The sequence below is a fragment of the Centropristis striata genome, chromosome 20 (assembly GCF_030273125.1).
Source record: "Centropristis striata isolate RG_2023a ecotype Rhode Island chromosome 20, C.striata_1.0, whole genome shotgun sequence".
Lineage (NCBI taxonomy): Eukaryota > Metazoa > Chordata > Actinopteri > Perciformes > Serranidae > Centropristis > Centropristis striata.
The window spans coordinates 25,392,890-25,412,467 of NC_081536.1; the positions used below are offsets into that span (position 1 = coordinate 25,392,890).

General features: G+C 36.8%; 1 protein-coding gene across 1 annotated transcript; it reads right to left on the reverse strand.

The window, feature by feature from the left end:
• Nucleotides 1-3,320: 3,320 nt before the first annotated feature.
• Nucleotides 3,321-17,769, reverse strand: LOC131958705 (gap junction alpha-5 protein-like). Its single transcript, XM_059323871.1, has 8 exons — nt 17,685-17,769; nt 17,114-17,465; nt 12,171-12,328; nt 11,402-11,566; nt 9,768-10,067; nt 9,562-9,627; nt 7,091-7,239; nt 3,321-5,319 (listed from the first exon to the last, which is right to left on the reverse strand). Exons 3-8 carry the CDS (start codon nt 12,237-12,239, stop codon nt 4,830-4,832), a joined length of 1,239 nt encoding a protein of 412 aa, XP_059179854.1. The 5' UTR covers nt 12,240-12,328; nt 17,114-17,465; nt 17,685-17,769; the 3' UTR covers nt 3,321-4,829.
• Between the last annotated feature and the right edge of the window lie 1,809 nt (nt 17,770-19,578).

The following is a 19,578-nucleotide window of genomic DNA, read 5'->3' on the forward strand; positions in this document are numbered from 1 at the left end:
ACTTGAACTACTGGAAATGGACTTTTCCATTATATTCTAATTTATTGAGACACACCTGTATATATTGTTGTATTATCGTGCAATAATGGACATATCACTTTAGAATTCTTGTGTTAAATGTTGGGCTGTTTTTTATTACTTTATTTATTACTGTATAGCTAAAGAATCTCCATATAAATATACTGTTATAATAATATAATGTATTTGTTGGTTATACTTGGTATCATTTAAAAACAAGTCACTAAAGTTGTCAAATAAATGTATTAAAAAAGGGAACTTCTCACGTAAAGTACAATTACCTCAAAATTGTACTTGAGTATTTAAATAAATGTACTTACTTACCACTACTGAATTTCATACACCTGCAATTACTTTTTTCAAAATGACAGGGAAAAAACATCAACAATTTATTACATAGAATAAAATAAAAAATATGAATGGCCAGTAATTCAATTCAAAAATACTATCAATAACTGAAATAACTTGGACTGACACTGCCTATATGCCAAATAGATAAATCAGTAAGAAGCTCTATTGTTATGGGTCCTCTGTAAGTTGAATATTATTGCTCTAAATGATTGCTCTTTCATGTGTGGAAAGCCATAATTGCAGTTTATTCTGTCTGTAAATTAGCTCTGGTTGTCATAGTTGTGTTAATATATTATTGGAGGTTTAGTGGTACCCGGTGGTAAAAGTAGGTATTACACCACAAATACATTTTTGTAACACATGAAATACAAGTTTTCATAGGTGGCACAAGAAATATGACCCAGGGCATTCACAGTTCACAGGCTGCAGCAGGAAGTTGAGAGTTGCCAGGCAGCAGATAAAAATAAAGGTAGTAATGGTGAGGTCACTCCAGCAGCAAGGCAACGTGGACGAGCTGGAATACAAAGGTGAACCAAGGACAGTAGTGAAGTCAGGTGACTGGTGAAGGCAGGAGGGCATGCTGAGGATAAAGAGCAACCTCTAGGTGACTGTTACGCTCTAGTGCAAATTATAAAACCTTTTCATTTCATTTTTAAATCTACAAAATAAAAAATGCAAGGTGTTTTTACAGACTGTAAAATGTAACTGTTCATCTTACTTAAAAAAAAAAATTGTGACCATAACTAATTTCTGCTCACTTTGTTTAGTATACTAAATGAAAATTAGTCAGCGGATAAGGATAATAAATGAACAAATGAATGAATGAACAAATGAACAAATGAATGAATGAATGAATGAATGAATGAATGTGTAAAGCTGGGCAAAAACTGTATGATATCAGCCTCTTTCTGACCTAATTATTGAGCCGCAACCCTTAACTTAAGCTAATTCTACCATAAAAAACCTTCAAGGTCTTTTGAAGAATGGCTTATATGTCCTCACAATGTAAGAATGTCCTCACTATGATGGTTTAAAGATGACATTGGTCCTCACTAGTATAGCAATACGTGCAAACAGGCACACACACACACACACACACACACACGTTTGCACAGCTATCCTTCTTAGGACATTACATCGACTGCCATTCATTAGCCTTACCCTGACCCTAACCTCAATCTATACCTTACCCCTAACCTTAACCTCAGAAATGCCATTTTGCCCCATTAGGACTTCTGTCTTTGGTCCCCACGAGGACCACTGATCCAGACAAGGTCAGTGTATATGCCAGCAAATGTTCCCAGAAGGTAAATCTAAAAGACACACAAATGTTTACAAGCGTTTAAAAAATCCATGTTGACAGTACATAGGCTTATTCTTATGTCATATGTGGACATTTTAGTACTGCAGTTTTATGTTCAGCCACCAGAGGGCACCGTTGTCCACTCCATTGTTGTGTTTACTGCAGCACAGATAAAACTTTATTTATGACATATTTAATTTAACTAATATACTTACTAAAATGATTTGTGATCCACTTTTCCTATAAATATTTTGGGGGGTTGTCTTTTCCTTTATGCATTTCAGTTCAAGCTTTTCTCGTAAGACTCTTCCATGTAGTTAATTTTACATTTTTATCCTATATATTACATTCTGACCTTTCATTCAAATTACTATCTCACAATTTCCATCTATTATTTTTTAAATGTATTAATTAATTTTTTTAAATATTTTTCTTAATAAGATGTTACTATGAAAGGATTATCCTTCATACTAGAGTCAAATGATTATTTATCTAATGTTTTCAGTATATAAGTGAAATAGAACATTGTTATTTTACCTTAATATTTTTTCTTGTAACTGCTATCAAGTGGCCAAAAAGGGGTTTTTACATTTTAAATCTGACACTACACAAAAACTAAAAATGCGTCAAAATCAATTTTGTTCTTAATCTTTGACCTTCCCAAGGCTGTGATAAAAACCAATGCCCCAGCCAAAAATTATTTATTATATGGAAAATAACTCAATTTTTTTGTGTTTTTTCTTTGAAAAACAGTGACATTGTGCAATCAAACTGAAAAAAAAAATTAATCTGTTTTTATAGCATTTTCTTGGAGGTGGACATTTTCAGCCCGAAAGGGCTCGAAAGGGTAGTAAGCTTGTACACAGTGTATTATAGAGCCATTAGAAAAAATTAAATTAGAATTTCAAAATATATCAAGAAAGAAATCCTTCTTCCAAAAATCATGTCATTTGCAGTATCACAGCCAAAATTATTGCCAAAACAAAAGTGAAAAATTACAAAAATGGCTGAAAATGTCCTTAGTGGGCCCTGAGGGTTAATAATTAATAATAGTTTGCAATTCAACATAATGGACATGAATATAATGGTAAATAATATAATTTTAATTGTTAATTCTATAGCTCTAAAGCTGGAGTGTCTTTTCTCCCAAACAGCAGGATTGTGGTGTGAACAAGACTGAGGAGAGAAAGAAAACAGAGCACCAATCGGTGCTGAAGTTCCCAAACATTCCTGATGTATCCAGATGACCTCACTGGGAATTCTCCCATCAGCTCCTGGTCCAAGCTGGACATCTGCCATGAGAACCGGGTAAGAGTTATTTATATATTATTTAAATCCCAGAGTCCCCTATTCTTACGCTATCCAACATTTCCCAGCGGCCAAGTTAGAAAGAAACTGAGTCAATAAGTCTGAAGATGACATTTAAAAAGTCTTCAGGTGACGCAATATTTCTAGTGGTCAAAATGATGCTTGAAAAAGTTAACTACAGCTGATAAAGGATCTTTTGACAGCAGTCAAGTGGGTAATCCGACTGTGTAACTGTGCTTGAACTTTATGACCGCTGATCGAAATATCAAATGTCAAACATTTTGACACACCCCAGTTGGAAAATGAACTGATAAAAACACAATTTGTACTTTGACAGGCATTTCAGAGACAAACTAGACGGATATTTTTTATCCTCAAAGCTTTTTAAACATACATACAGCATTCACTTTATTAAATACAAAATATTAAAATATAGGAAATATCCAACAACTTAAAAATCATCAGTGTAATTTGTTATGCTATCGTACAATATGCAAATAAAACACACAACCTTGTAGTCCATTGTGTTTCAGCCCAGATGTGTTAATAATAAAAAGAATAATAATGAGAATTTACCATAAAACAGTGCAGTAATAAATCACCAGTAGTCATCCAAACTGACTAACATGTCGAACAAAAACCAAGATTTAGGACATAAGTTGATTTGAAGAAATAGTAACAAAAAAAAACTAAAAAAACTGTTGGTTTGAAGATTCAGCTTTCATTTGTGCTTCATATTAAAATCCAGTGATTTGATTAACTTCTGCATCCAAAACTGCTGCAGTTAAAACACAAACAAGCCTTTTTCTGATGCCGAGCGCTAATAATAGCAACAGTTTAACAAAATTGCACAAGTTAAGTTCCTGTTACTTCTCTGGAAAATTAAGAAGTCGATGCTGTGAGATGGTGGAGAGCTTGAGCCAGTACATCAGTGAGTCCATAGGTAATACTTTGGCTGCTTGGGAAAAAAAAGTTCCCAACATGCTACAGTTTTGTGACTGTACAAAATATGGACGTAGTCTCTGTAGGTTTCTGAAGAGTCAAAAATGAAACTCAAAGTGGGAGACTCCCGTCTGACTTCATCTGGGTCACAATCGTGGCACCAAAGGGGCAAAGAGATGGAGCGGAAGCAGCGGCCTCACTCTAAATTATGTAAAATTTTAAGCCTTAATAAACTCCTCAAAAAAAGTTTATAAATGCTATTTCGGTCAATTATTCATTATAATTATTATAATAATACTAATTGGTGTTGAGAGGGCCAAAATCACCTGCAATATTCTCCTTGTAAATGTGACTTATCAGGTTATCTAACGATGTATAATACAATACCAATTCGTATTATTAAAGGGGAGAAACAATTTACCAATAAGATGTTTAAAAACTTTTTTTTGAGGAGTTTATATAAAAATGTAAAATTCACCCTCAGTTTCAAGAAGGGGTTTTTGTTTCAAGGCTGTAAACATTTCTGCTGTAAAGTTGGACATTTTCACAAGAATGCCAATATCCAATGCCAATGTCCTTCACCAAAATACAGCAACTACATATGATAAAATGACATTATGGTAAGGTGATAAAAGAAGACATGCCGAGGTAACGGCCATGTTGGTGTTTGTGACGTATATATTCACGGATGTCGTTCACTGAAAAATGTCAAACATCGTCTTTGCAATTTAAGGTACAATTCAGGCTGCTGACAGAATAAATGAATTAATTCAATCAGCTGGTGTTCATGCTAAACGTGTTGGATGATTCCTTCAGCTGTCGTAGATGAGAAACTCTGTGTGTTATGTGTGGATGCACAATGTGTCTCAGTTTATTTAGCAGGCGGGTAAGAAGTTCAGTTTTCTGTCTAAACTGAGAGGTCATCTGCTCTCGTCCGGCTGCTCGTCCCGCTGGTTTTGCTGAATCTTCGTTTGTCCTTCTGACAGAGCCCTCCATTCTGGCAAAGCAGCAACCCGTCTGGGCCGCCATTCTGGATCTGCGGGCAGCTGATGTCCCTGCTCCCAGGCGTGTAGGAGCTAGTGTCGGTCCTCAGGTATCCACCATCTTGGATCTGGCTGTTACCAGTCTCCTGCCACCCGGGGGAGTAGCAGCTCATCTGGAGGAGGTTCACCTCGGCAGCTGCGGCCATTTTGTGCTTCTCGGTGGCCATGTTCTCTGAGTTCTGCTGGTTGGCCAGGCGGTGGTTGGGGAACGGGAGGGGCAGGAAGTGCGAGGAGCCAATCACACACTGGCTAAAGTCTGGAGGGGGGGTGGATGGCGGTGGAGGAGACAGAGAGAGCTGTCGGGCCAGCGAGGCGTTAGCAGCAGGGGCGGCCTTTTCTCTGAACAAATACCGCCTGCAGCGAAGAGATTTAACCAGTTAACAGATAATATATAATCTCACTGTTGAGAAGTCAACAATAAACATTATGTTTTACCAAGAACTTGTGAAACAAATCAGGGTTCCTCAACGACATTTGTCCAAAAGAGAGAATCTTTCAAGCAGAAACTTGTGTTTTATGTTCTTTACATCCTAATGCATTTAAATCCATTTTCTATAGTCACACATTGTAAAAAAAACAAACGTTAATATATATATATTGTAAACTTATTGTGTAAAAGCCTAGACGAGTGACACAAAAGAGCTGGGCAATTACATTTTGATATAACATCCAAGTGGAATGTCTTTCTCCTGAAATGACCCTGCAGCTGACCTAAAAAACCCAATTCTGAACATTTCAGTACCAATTTTCTTTTGACAGCCTGTAAGCTTTTTAATTTGCCTCACATTTTCTGAGCTCATCAATATTCTGCAGGCTAATGGGAAGCTTAATCTGGACCTTTCAATTCCCAGAAGAAGTGAGTAGTCACGTTTCAGATTGGCCCTTTTCCTGGAAGTAAAATCTGAATCACCAACTGAATCATCAACTTGAAATACTTGCAGGACTCTTGGGTAGGAAGTTGTGTCCTTTAGATGTTTTAAATGTTGCTAGAGCTTCATTTAAACCCAATTCTACCAAAGTTATACAAAGAGCCTTTCTCTGTCTCCTTATAATCTGTCTGCCTCCAGCTTCCAACACAGACTTTCTGTTATTAATTTGAATCCAGACCAAGATAACCAGATAATTTTGTTGAGATTGTTTCCCTCAGACATTAAAGAAGCTGCAGACAACATTAACGGCTGTGTTCACCACTCGGCTGAATGCTGCTCCTCATAATGTGTAAAATCTGTGGATTTCCCCTTCCACTCAAATAAATATGAATTACCAGTAGCATATCATCATTTTTCACAACAGCAATTAATTCATTTTAATTATGAAAAACGCTTTCAGAGTTGAAATCCAGCCGATTACAAAACTTTCCTTCAGTTAAAGGATCAGACAGAGATCCTACTCTTTAATGCAGGACAGCTTCAAAATGAAATAAATACATTATGAATGTGCCATTAAATGTACCAAATAAAAAATAGGAATAGGAATCAATAATTTGTTAAAATATGACATAAATTGATATTTGTTTTAGTTTACTTTATTAAATATTATAATATGTTTATATATTTTCACCTTTATATTCATCCCCTCATTTATCTTCTTTCCTATTTCCCTTTTATTTATTTATCTATTTATTAATTTTGAATGTATTTATTCTTAATAAGATTTTTTATTGATTTGTAATTGCTTTATTACTTGATTCGAAAAGGATTTATTTATTCATTTTATGAATTTAATTTACAGCGTGACCCACTCCTCAATTGCATAATGAAGACAAAAAACTATGTTAAAAAAGTTTTTTTTTTTTTTTGTTTTTTTTTAAAGAAGAAAAAACACAGAAATACATTTTGTAAATTGTTTGAACTTAATACGTTTGTGGAAATAAATAGAGGGAAATAATAAATAAATACATTAAATGAGGAGTAAATTAATGTAAAAGTGGAAAAAGTGAAAAAATAAATACATATTTATTATACAAATTCATATTTTTAAAAATTAAGTGGTTGTTAAGTGAACATTTTTCAGTACCTTTCCACCAGTGATGACAGTCAGCTGTTTTAATGACCTCAGAGAGAACTTCACAAACAGCATGTCTTTTGTTGCCATTTAAACTCAGACTTGTCTAATAAAACTGTACCTGCAGCAGTGTTTCCATCCCAGGTGATGCAGCTCGAGCACACTGAGGACCAGAGAGACGGCCGACACGGCCATCATGAACACTATGAAGACGTTTTTCTCTGTCGGTCTGGAGACGTAACAGTTCACCGGATGAGGACACGGCCACGCCTGAGAGAGAGACAGAGAATATAACAGTGGTGGAAGAAGTATTCAGATCCCACTGCAGTAAAAGTACTAATACCACACTGTGAAATTACTCCACTACAAGTAAAACTCATTCAAAACTCACTGAAGTAAAGTATCAGTATGAAAGTATCAGCTCCAAAATGTACTGACAATGTCAAAGTAAAAATACATGTTATGCTGAATGGACCTCAGATTGTTTTATATATTTCAAATATATTATTGTTTTATTATTATTGATGCATTTATGTAAGCAGCGTTTTCATTTCCTCAAGGTAGGGCTCATTTTAACTACTTAATATAATGTTATCAGGTTCAATAAAAAAAAAAGTCAAATCACTTTAAATTCATCACGTTTCTCTTATCTTAAATCTCAAGCTGAAAAGTAACTAAAGCTGTCAGCTAAATGTAGTGGAGTAAAACGTGCAATATTTGCCTCAAAATGAAGTGGAATAGAAGTATAAAGTTACATGAAATGGAAATACTCAAGTACCTAAAAATTCTAAGTATATGCTATCTGATGGGTATCTGATTATAAAAACTTTTTTTACACATTATATAATGCAGAAAATGTTGCTAGGCGTGATAATTGACTGACACAGCAAAGAGGATTTTTTTTAGCTATTTATTTTATTCCTATTTATGCTTTATTTTCTCAGTGATCATTTGTCGAATGGGCTGACAATTTGAAATATTGTTTGCATAATTTATAATAGTGCACGGTTGCCCATAAAGTTGGAATAATTTTGTTTTCAGACACATTCCTCTGTTAGGGTTAAGTGTTTCATTTTTATCAAGTTTTATCTGTCAATAATAAATCACAATGTCACAATGGAATAGAAAGAGGTATAAAAAATATTTTAGTAAAACTTTATGGGCAACCGTGTATATAACACTGTTAAATATTTTTTAATAAAGTTTTATGTTGGAGAAAGTACAGGTGCATCTCAATTAGAATATCATAGAAAAGTTTATTTATGTCAGTAATTCAATTCAAAATATGGAAATAACACATTATATAGATCCATTACACACAGAATGAAACATTTCACGTCTTAATTTATTTAATTTCTTCTAATTATAATGATTATGGCTTACATTTAAAAATATGAAATATTACAAAAGACCAATTTTAAAAAGTATGTTTAATATGGAAATGTTGGCCTCTGAAAAGTATGTCCATCTTATAGGGCTGTTTTCCACTACTGGGCCCAGAATGAGGCGGGTCTTACTCGCTGAAACGCCCCTAATTTGAATACGAGCAGTCCGGAGCGGACTTTTGTCAGGACTTTTTTCATCCCTGTTGAAGAGCAGGGTCTTTTTTCTACCCTGAAAACAGCCTTGTTACTGATTGGATAGATCGCTAAGCAGGATGTGACGTAGTACTCGACGCCTACACGCGCCATTTGTAAAAGCCAGTGAAGCAGTGTTGCCAACTTAGTAACTTTGTTGCTATAATTAGCTACTTTTCGGCTCTTCTTAACGAGCTGTGGGGCCGGCGGCTCGTTAAGAAGAGTAAAAATGAGTCGGAGCAGCACATTCCTCCTGCAGCAGTCTCTCCCAACTGCATTTACAGAGCTGGCTAACAGTTAGCTGGCTAACAGTTAGCTCTGTAGCAGTACAGTGTGTATGTGCTGCTGCTGCAGGAGGTGTTCACTTAGCGATCTCTGTTTGTCTACAACTGTGCACAGTTAGCCATGCCGGTTAATTCACCATCACTATGTTTATGATCAGCAGAGACTCTGTGCATAATTATCCATGCTGCATTATTTATGATCAGCTGCTGACGTTGTGCACAGTCAGCGACGGCAGCCACAGTTAAGTCTCCCGTGTTTATCCGTCGCGACGATCGAAAACCACACGTCACCTTCGGAGTCTCGGAAATCCCTCTGGAGGCCTTTTTTTGTAGTGGAGACACACAGAGAGAGAGTTTTGAGAGGGCGTGGCCTGAGACTTTCCCGGTGGCCACTCTTCCCCCTAAAGGAAACATGGCTTATATGCACTCAATACTTGGTTGGGGCTATTTGACTTGAACTATTCAAAATTAACTTTTCCATGATATTCTAATGTATTAAGATACACCTGTAGCTCTCTGGGTACATTTGCATTTGCAGGATTTTTTAAATTCCAGCTAAAAAAAAAAAATACTGTATCATTCATCGATTCATTTCCCCCTTTTAACATCAGTATCAGCATCAGTCTCAAAAACCCCATATCAGTCGGACTCTATTACATTCCACCGCTGCATATCAGTGACTGTTTTTATACTGTTTTTAAACTCGAAATGATATGGACTCATGGTTTTACCTTGCACACATACAGAGGATTGAGAAAGACTCCATACAAGAAGTACTGCAGACTAAGAAACACCACCTGTACGAGGACCAAAGAGTCAAGTTTAATATGATACATGATATCATGCAGTATGCATATCTCTTCCTGTGTAATTGTACCAGAAAATGTGTCACATATTAGCAGTACTTGTTATGTAGTCTGCAGTAACAGTAACGTACCTCCATGATGGTCCGTATGAGAATACTCAAGACGTATGTCTGCAGCAGCGCCCCCCGCAGACGCACTCGTCCTGCTAAATGATATTCTTTTTTCTCCTTCCCTCCGTCCTTCTCTCCTCTCCTCCCTTCTTTCTCCTCTTCTCCTCCTCCATCTTCACCTCCTCCCGGGTCCTCCTCTCTCCTCCCCCCGTCTCCCTCCTCCTCCTCTCTGCTCCTCCTCTTCTCCTCTTGGCGAACAGTGTGCATGGCGTGGCCCATGTAGATCAGACTGGGCGTGGACACAAACACGATCTGGAGCACCTGCAAGAGGTCAGGGTTGTTAAAGTCAATGGCGCTCAAAATAAAGGACTTAACCAACAATGGTAAAATTAAAACCTTATTTTATAAAGCTTTTAACAAGGTTTCAAAGTGCTTTTCAGAAAGCAAAAATACAGAGGGAGCATAAACATAAAATAAGATTTAAAAAAATATATCAAATAAAATAGCCAGTGAGCAGTAATATAACCTATATAACATATGAAAAGTTTTAAGAAGGGATTTAAAAGTCAATGGATTTTCAGAACACTGAGTGCACGTTCCATGCTACTTAATGTTAGGTTTATTAATGATTTTGTATTTCCTGGGTTTTAACATAGACATTTGTGCGCAAATTCAAAAACAGTTGCTGAATCACACATCACTTGCGATCTCTATCTAAAATGTGAGAAGTTTACCTATACTTAAAAGAATCTAGGAAACCGATTGCACTTAAAAAGGTAAGTATATATAACTGATAGTCTTAAGTTAGGTTTACTTGATATCTACTTGTTAAGTTCACTTAAGTTAACTAAACTTAAAAACAGCAAGTATTATAAACTTGATCTTTCTAAATGTTACCAACTTAAGTAAGCCAAGTTAGTCTGACTTGGTTTTGGTGTTTACTTATTTTTGTTAAATTATTAAACCTAAAAATAGCAAGTCTGACTCACAAAAGATAACGCAAGACACAAAAACATCCTTAATGTTTTGCAGCTGACTGCAAGATGATTTTTTTGCGTCTTACTGCACCTATTAATGTGACAAAATATGATGCATGCCTCCAAGCTTCAGGCAAGAAGTTTGAAAAGGATTTAGAAACTTAACACAGAATAGATTCTTGTGTGATCTTGTGATATTGCAAAATCCAGCTGTTACGCAGGGTGCAGAGAATTGCACCACTAACTCCACTACTCTCTGAAGATGTATTTTATTGTCTTTGTAATGAGGCTCATTTGCATATAAGGGGGGCAATTTTGTGCAAATTGTATTCATATGTGGAAAAAGCACAGTACTAATGAGATGCAATTTCGTTGACAGTGCAGTTAGGGGTTCATTTCATCTTTTGCGGATGCTTTGAGAATCTTTTTGTCTTCTTTGTGCAAGTTTTGTGCAAATCCTCTTGTGCATTTGTCTTTCAGTCATCTGGCTAAAAATCAAATTAGATAAAAAATGAATCAGTGTTTTGTTATTGCATTGCCTATTTTTTGCCTAAAATGTTAGTTAAATTAGAGGATTGTTTAGCTGGATAAGATAGGATGAATGACCTGGCAGCCATAAAGCTCATATTATTTGATTTTGTGCCTGTTTCCATCATATGGCATTATCTCGTATATTACCCAGTATCGTATGTGAGCTATAGGAAAAGCTCTGTCGTAACAAACGTTCTCGCAGCCAGGCTGGTTAGTGTCACAGTCAAAATCTTCCTGTTCGTCTCCCCACGACGACTCAGCAGCCGTCCCGAGCACCAGGATGCGGAAGATAAACAGGATGGTCAGCCACACCTGCAGAGCCAAAAACAACAGAGAGAGAGAAAGATCAAACCCTCAGAAACGAATATATACACACTTTATGGAAATAATCAGGTCTGTCAAGTCTGAAAAAATGTGTAGATTTGCAGGAACAGGGTTATATTTTAATGATGTCTTAATGATTTCACATTTTTAGCTATTTTTGCAGATGTTTCTCATGTACTTATTTCTAATCCAGCTGGATTAGAAATTAAAATAAAGCATGAGGAGAAATGATTAGATTAAGGGACATTAAAGACAAGATTGTTCTTTTGGGATGAGTTACATAACAACCTTAAAATGTTGTTGTGATTTTTTATTATTTTAAGACTAAACAAATACATATATATACATACATATACATACATAAACTGTATATCTGCTGATTATTATTATTAGATGACAACAGAAACCATGGGTCAGGACACACAGAATAAACAGGATGATTTGTGAATGTATTCATGTTTTATTTTGTCTATATGTCTGTTTCCACCAGAGGAAGTCAGACTGGTGCCACCCTGCCTGGCATGCAGTGTGTACGATGTGTACATGTATGTGTGTGTGTGTGTGTGTGTGTGTGTGTGTGTGTGTGTGTAACCTTTCCAACAGAGGTAGAGTGCTCCTGTACTTCCTCCAGGAAGTTTCCCAGTAGGCTCCAGTCTGCCATGACCAGTTACAGCTCAGCACAGACTTTTCTTGTTTTGTTTTTATCTCTAAACTGTCAGTCTGCAGGGGCAAGATTCAGCTGAGATTCACCTGGAGAGCATGAACAGAAAGCACAGACAGGTGTCATGTGTTCAGGAGGGTCACATTTAGGCTTCCCATAATCATAGTTGTGGTTTATTTTAGATGGAGATGAGATGGAGGGACGCGCACCAGTATTTGAGAGTTGCTGACCATGATAAAAGTGCAAATCAGGAGAAAAACAAGTTGCAAATTCATAGCCACAATTCAAATAAGTGTATTTTAATAAATTACTGACATTTTGACATAAAAGTCTTCTTATTGGTATCAATATTCAATGCCCTGCAGAACAGTTTCATGTCAAAATGTTGGTAATTTATTTATTACATATATATATTTTTTGCATTGTGGCTTTGAATGTGCAACTTTTTTTTCTTTACATTATTTTAACGAAAGACAAATTTGCCTGTTTGAGATAAGGAATCATGTCCATACATGGATGGATTGCTGAACTGGACTGATGGGCCCAGGGGTCAAAAGTGTCAGTGGCCCCACTTTCCTCTAGCCCCTGGCCTTAAGCTGCAAAACATCACTCTTAAAGACACATACTGGCCATGAGGTGATGCAAAAGAGACACAAAACAACCACAAAGAGAAACAAAATGACTAAACAAGCCAAAAATTATGGAAAAAAACACAAAATGACCAAAATTGGTAGTCATGATAAACAAAAACACGCAACATGGCTACAAAAAATGACTTCAAAGAGACAGTAAATTACCACAAAGAGGCATAAAACCATGAGAAGATGCATAACTACTACAAAGAAGACGTGAAACCGTCACAGAGTCTGTGGTCATAAGAGTATTTCAAATCAAACTCAAATCCATTTTGCCAGTCTACTTAACCTTAAAAGATATTTTTTCAACCATCACAGATCATCTATCAATGATTAATATAGAGGCACAATAAGAAGCTCCAATGCCAAGTCATATTTCTTTGATTTTTTCCACAGTTTGTTGGTTTTCATTCGTTTGAGGTTTGACTTTTTGACTCTTTTCATCACAGCATCTTGTTGTGCCTCTTTTTTAATGGTTTAATATCACCTGATTGAAAATCAGTTCCACCAAGTGTGTCTCTTTTAACCAACTCCTCATATTCATATAACAGCAGGAATTGTGTTAATAATTGGCATTCTATTATCTCAGTTTCTGGGAATTTGCTCAAAATTTGCACTAAATTTGGAATTTGTGGGATTTTGTGTGTATTTCTTTGTTGCCTGGTGTGTGTGTGTGTGTGTGTGTGTGTGTGTGTGTGTGTGTGTGTGTGTGTGTGTGTGTGTTCTGCTATTATCTTGACCCCTGTGAACCTCCCTCCAGCCCGGCTCTGACCCCATTAATAAAAATGTCTGTGCCCATGTCTTAGTTTAGCTTCACTCTCTGTTCCCACACTGTCTGTCTCTGGGGAAGGAAAACTAGACGTCTACTGTAAACACACACACACACACACACACACACACATACACTGCATGTTTATGCATGCTGTGCGTATCACTACCAGTTTTTTTCCTCTATAAAGTAAAAACAATACTACAATATCCTTGTAATTTCACATTTTGTACTGAGATTCTAACTCTCCTCCTTCAGCAGATAGTTGTTATAGACACATCCCTTTTTTAGCAGCCTGAAGCAGCTTTTTGTTATGGTTTTCAATAAGTGAAGCTTTTTTGCTAACTGCTTTTGTGTTATCAATCGTCTCGAGTTTTTCCGCACTGTGTGCCTTGTGGGTTTTTTTTCCAGGAGCACTCTTTACGCCTTGAGTTAAAAAGACTCGGGGCAGAAAATCGCTTTCACTTGAAGTCAGCTATTCAATAAAGTGATGCAAAAAGCGCTCTGCACATTCATTGTTCTGCACAGTGAAGATCAAACAGCCAAGTGTTTGAGAGGAGTGGGGCTTTAAATGCCTTCAGCACTCTGCAGCAGAATGATTCACACTCCACATTTCACTATCACTTCAAGTGCAATACTGCATCTTGTATTTTCCAGACATTTATAGTTGGTATAGTCACTATTTGGGATTTTTAAACATCGGATATCACATGATTGAATGGTCATTTTGAGCAGTTATCACCTCTAAAAAAAAGAGGAAGTAGGGGTCTGCTCCACCTGCTGGTAGGCCAGTAGGTTGTTATCAGCCCCTTGAATGTGCAGTTATATTAACGCGTGTTGTTTTGCAGCGTTCTCTACCGTGATATGAACAACAACAAGGGGAAAGGGATGTTACAGAGTGTGAAAGCGAAAGGGAGAAAGCAAGGAAACAGATTTAAAATCATGACAATACGCTCTTATTGGGTCAAACTAATCAGAGCTTGAGAGACCGGAGTGTAAAACCAAAAGTGGATTATTTTATTTGAAGTAACGTCAGTCACTTCCGATTCTTACGTCATCCTCGCAAACAATTAATTTGCAACATCTACATAGCATTCACCTTGCCAGGAGGGTTTTTGCCCAAACCTTAGATAATTAGTTTTGTAGCATAATTGTAATGAAACTAATAAATGCTTTGCTCTCAGCGAGCAGCCATTATAAGCTGTGATAACAACATTCACAACCTGCCAACTGGTAGAGCATTCTTACGTGCTGATAACACCCATTTGATTGTCTGATAACATTTGAAACATGCTTTTTACCTAACCCTCAAACTTACAGCAGAGTTCAGTTTTTAACGCCTATTTCACTTGAAAGTCTAAAATAAAATTAACTTAATCTACCTGCAGAATAGAATTAAAATGAAAGTGTATTGAACACATTAAAATCTTTTTTTGGTCGCCTTTATATATTAACAAACCTTAAATGCCGCTCCCTTCCTGTTTTTGATAAATCCAAAATCTTTGAACAAGCCATGTGTGTGTGTGTGTGTGTGTGTGTGTGTGCATTTATGTCTGTCACAAGTGCTCCCAGCATCATTAATAACAATATTACTTCCTTGTATAGTCTTTTGCTTGACCTTTGTGTGCATGTGTATGTGTGTGCCCATTATCCAGCACTCAGTATTGTTCTGCATCCTGTCTCGATAACGGTGGCGCACACACAGACACACACACACACACACACGCACACACACACACACACACACACACACACCCCTGATACACACACACACACACGCACGCACACACACACATACACGCACGCACGCACACACACAGATCTGCTTGTTAATAACAAATAATAAATGATGAACCATTGACTTTGCTCACACCTGAGGATGTTTTTAATGCGATAATAACTATTATTTATGAGTTAAACTATTAATAATCCACAATTGAAAACACGAGTAGTGGGTCAACATGATAAAATGGTGAGACATGAATCAAAAGGAACAAAACCAACAGATCATGAAGACGGAAATAGGCTATTTTTTCTTTTTTTTTACTTTCATATTTTAACTTGGACATATTTTTGAATCTGTAAAGCTCTTTAAAACTTTTTCCTAAACACTTAAATTATCTGTGTTTGTTACATTAATTCCAAAAATGTTTCTTGTGAAAATCTGTCACTGCCCTGAAGGACATTTATTTGTTTTTTGATTGAACATCAGATATCTTCGATGCATTTAGGGCAAGCGGCCTGCAAATGCTTCCGTTACTCCTGTCCACGACAGTCTCCACGTCTCATCAATTCAGAAAATATGAGGGAAAAAAGTGTTCTGGTATTAAGCATATTAAAATAACTTTTCCTTAATCACAGTTTTTAACCATCACTCCTAAACTCCAACCTAAATGATAGAATAGACCCTTAACGGTTCACGGTACAGAGCGGAGCTTTCTAAAAATAGCACACACGTCATTATACATACACGTAAGGTTCACGTATATAAAATAGGCTGCAGTTTCTGTGAATTTAGGCTACAAAACCACTGACCTAGGTTTAGGGCACAAAACTTCCTGGTTCGGTGTTATATAAGACAGTTTCAACACTAAATAAATGTAGATAAATTCTTAAGCTCTGCTTCACCGTCAATCATTACTAGTGCGTCAGCAAGATGGCAGAGGACAGTTTGAGGTGGTGTATGAGTCGTTTTTTGCTGCTGTACAAGTTAACTATATGGACCAGTTTTTTTGAGACCAGTGTCGTCTGTTGATACTGATAAAGGCCAATAAAATAGCATGCATTTAGTAAGAAAGTGGAAAACATCAAACAATGACAGGCTAACTAGTACATTATACTTTCTTTATTTGAAAGTCCAGCCCTCACAGTGTCTGGCCATTGGACAAATGTAGTTGATGACTACTGATTTAAGGTTTTCAGAATGTGAGGCGAGCCTCCCCAGGGTTCTCCAGATGGTTTCAGGGGAGGCTCAATAAATAAAAAGTTCAAAACAAGTTACGTGGTTGATCACATGGAATAGCTTTGATTTGGTTCAGAGATATAGTCCGGGGGATATTTTTTGTTTTTTTCCAGATTCAGAAACTAGTTTTTACTTTAGGACATTTGTTTAATAACATCCAGGAATTGAGCAAAACTGTGATAGATGGGGGATGTAAAGCCTTTCTCCAAGCTTTTTCTGTCTTTAAAACCCCTGATATATATTCAGCTCCTGGTCTGTCAAATCAAAATCTTCTTTGCACATTTTATACCTGCATCTAAATTGCTGTTTTCTGTGGAAAATAACTTTTATTGTAGTAAAAACATGATTTATAGGTCTCACACTGTAAAAACTGAGAGTTTCAGTCGAAAAATCAGTTATTGTAGGGGAGTTGCCACCATGACGGGGATAAAATAACGAGGTAACACTGAATCAAATTAACATTGAATCAAGTTAGAATACTTGTCATTTGTGTTGTGTCACACTTTACCTGATTTAGGATTACAGTTGGCCTGAGAAAGTCTTGACAAAGATGATAAAGTGTCTTCTCTTCTCTTCTCTTCTCTTCTCTTCTCTTCTCTTCTCTTCTCTTTTCTTCTCTTCTCTTCTCTTCTCTTCTCTTCTCTTCTCTTCTCTTCTCTTCCTCAGCAGCTCCTGTTGAGGTGCCGTTGAGCAAGGCACATACACTTGTCCTCGGCAACCCGCAGCAGCAGAATCTGTTTTCGATGTAAGCTTGTTGCAAATGTCTTCCAGTTGTTTAAGGAGTAATACTTGTCTTCTTGCTTGTGGTTTGAAGTCCAACTTAAATTGAACTTGAACTGAACTTGAGACGGCTTTAGGTTCTGAGAAGAGAGACAATCAGAAGGACAAATATAATAATAATAACAATAATAATAATAATAATAATAATAATAATAATAATAATAATAATAATAATAATAATGATAATATACAAATAATAAAAACAATTGTATTTATATAGTGATGAAGTGCTTTGAAATAAAAACTATTATACATATTAAAAAATATATTAAAAAGAATAAAATAGTTGCAATAAATACCTTCAGTTAAGAAAAAGTCAGCTGACAAAAGAGAGTGATGAAGAAATGTTGGGTCCAGCAGCAGCAGACAGATGAGTGGTGTCCAGAGGACTGAAATAAAAAAGTGTGTGAGACTCAACTTTGTACCAGCCTCCTTCTCTCTCTCCCTCTCTCTCTCTTTCTCCCCCTTCAGCAGAGGAAGTGGGCCTGGTGCCTCGCTGCCTGCTATTCAACTCTCATGTATGTGCATGTGTGTGTTTGTGGTGTCTGGCATCTGAAGGAAGTCAGATATTGTATTAGGACACAATGGCTGCAGGTCCCCGTCCTGAATTCCTCCGTGTCGCTCTATTCTCCTCCATATGTCTCTCTTTGTTCCTCCGTTTCTGTTGCCTTATTGTTGTGAGTAAAAACTTACAATTAAAGTCCACAAACAAAAGTTTATACACATTGTGAGGCGTGAACACACCTAGTAAACTGCTTCTGTGCAGAATTTGCAGCAATTTTAAGCACATTTTTGCTGTCGAATCATCAAATGCATAAGGATGATGAGGGCTTTTTGATGCCAGTATGCACTATTCATGAGTCTGCTTTTCTGCTGGTCATTTTATACAGTTTGGTCAAGTTTCACTGCAATGAAATGACTACAATGAGGACTAACATCATCACACATTGATAGAATTCTCATTGAATCCACAAAAGTCTTAGCTTTTCAGTGATATCCAATTCATGCAATTCGCACACTCTTTATGGCGCAGAAATACTGAAATGAAATAGGCTGACGGAAAATAAAATGCATGGTTTCTGTCCCAAACTGCACTGCATTAGCCAGAAGTGGACATGTATGTCATGCATTGCACCCATTGATACCCAAAGAACCCCTTTTTATTCATAAATCTTGAGGTCAGAGGTCAAGGGTCCCCTTTGAAAATGGCCATGTCAGTGTTCAGATTTCCCCTTCTAGACAAGAGGGCTCCATCAAGTCTCCGGGTTATGTTTTTTCATATCATACCAATATCTTGGGGAAAAAAAGTTGCCCTGGCACACAGTGGGATTAAAAAAAACATGTGTTGTCCTCTCCTCTTGGGCCTTCCCTTAAGCCAGGCTGTGACCAATTAAACCGTCAAAATGGACAAATTGCATCTGCAAAGGTGCAGTTTTGTTACTTTAAACAATTTCACTCTAATTTAAGGTCAGTTTGGCTGAATTTGGAACTTAAATGTACGGGTAAAATTAAGATAGAATAGAGTATGCTTTAGGGCAGGAGTGGGCACTTCATATTCCCGAGGGGCCACATGCCCTTAACCAATTCTGCTCAATACTAATTTAATCTCTTTATGAAATTCAATTCAAATTCAATGTTTGTATATATTTATATGTTTTTGAGCTGCTGATGGTAATAATACATGTTATGATAAGACAATGTTAATGGGTAAGTCAAATATAGAAGTAAAAATTGTTAAAACTCCAATCATCATCTCACTTTTCCAATTATTTTAAACACAACATGCGTTCAAACCACAAAAACAAAAAAGAGCTTTTATGTTTCTCAGTAAACCAGCATTTTATTAGTGTTTTTGATGGGGGTTTTTTTCTTATTTAGTGAGAAAGGAACAGTCTGTCTTGTTAAAAAGCAACAAGGCAACTCCACTTTCTCTGGAACGCATTTCTGTGCATGCATGCACATACATAAATTGCCTTCAAAATAAAAGTATTGTATTGATTTCTAATTTCCAGGTAACCTCACACAGGCTGGACAGGGACAGGGACAGGGACAGGGACAGATACAGGGACAGGGACAGGGACAAGGACAAGGACAGGGACAGGGACAGGGACAGGGACAAGGACAGGTACAGGAACAGGGACAGGGACAAGGACGGGGACAGGGACAGGGACAAGGACAAGGACAGGGACGGGG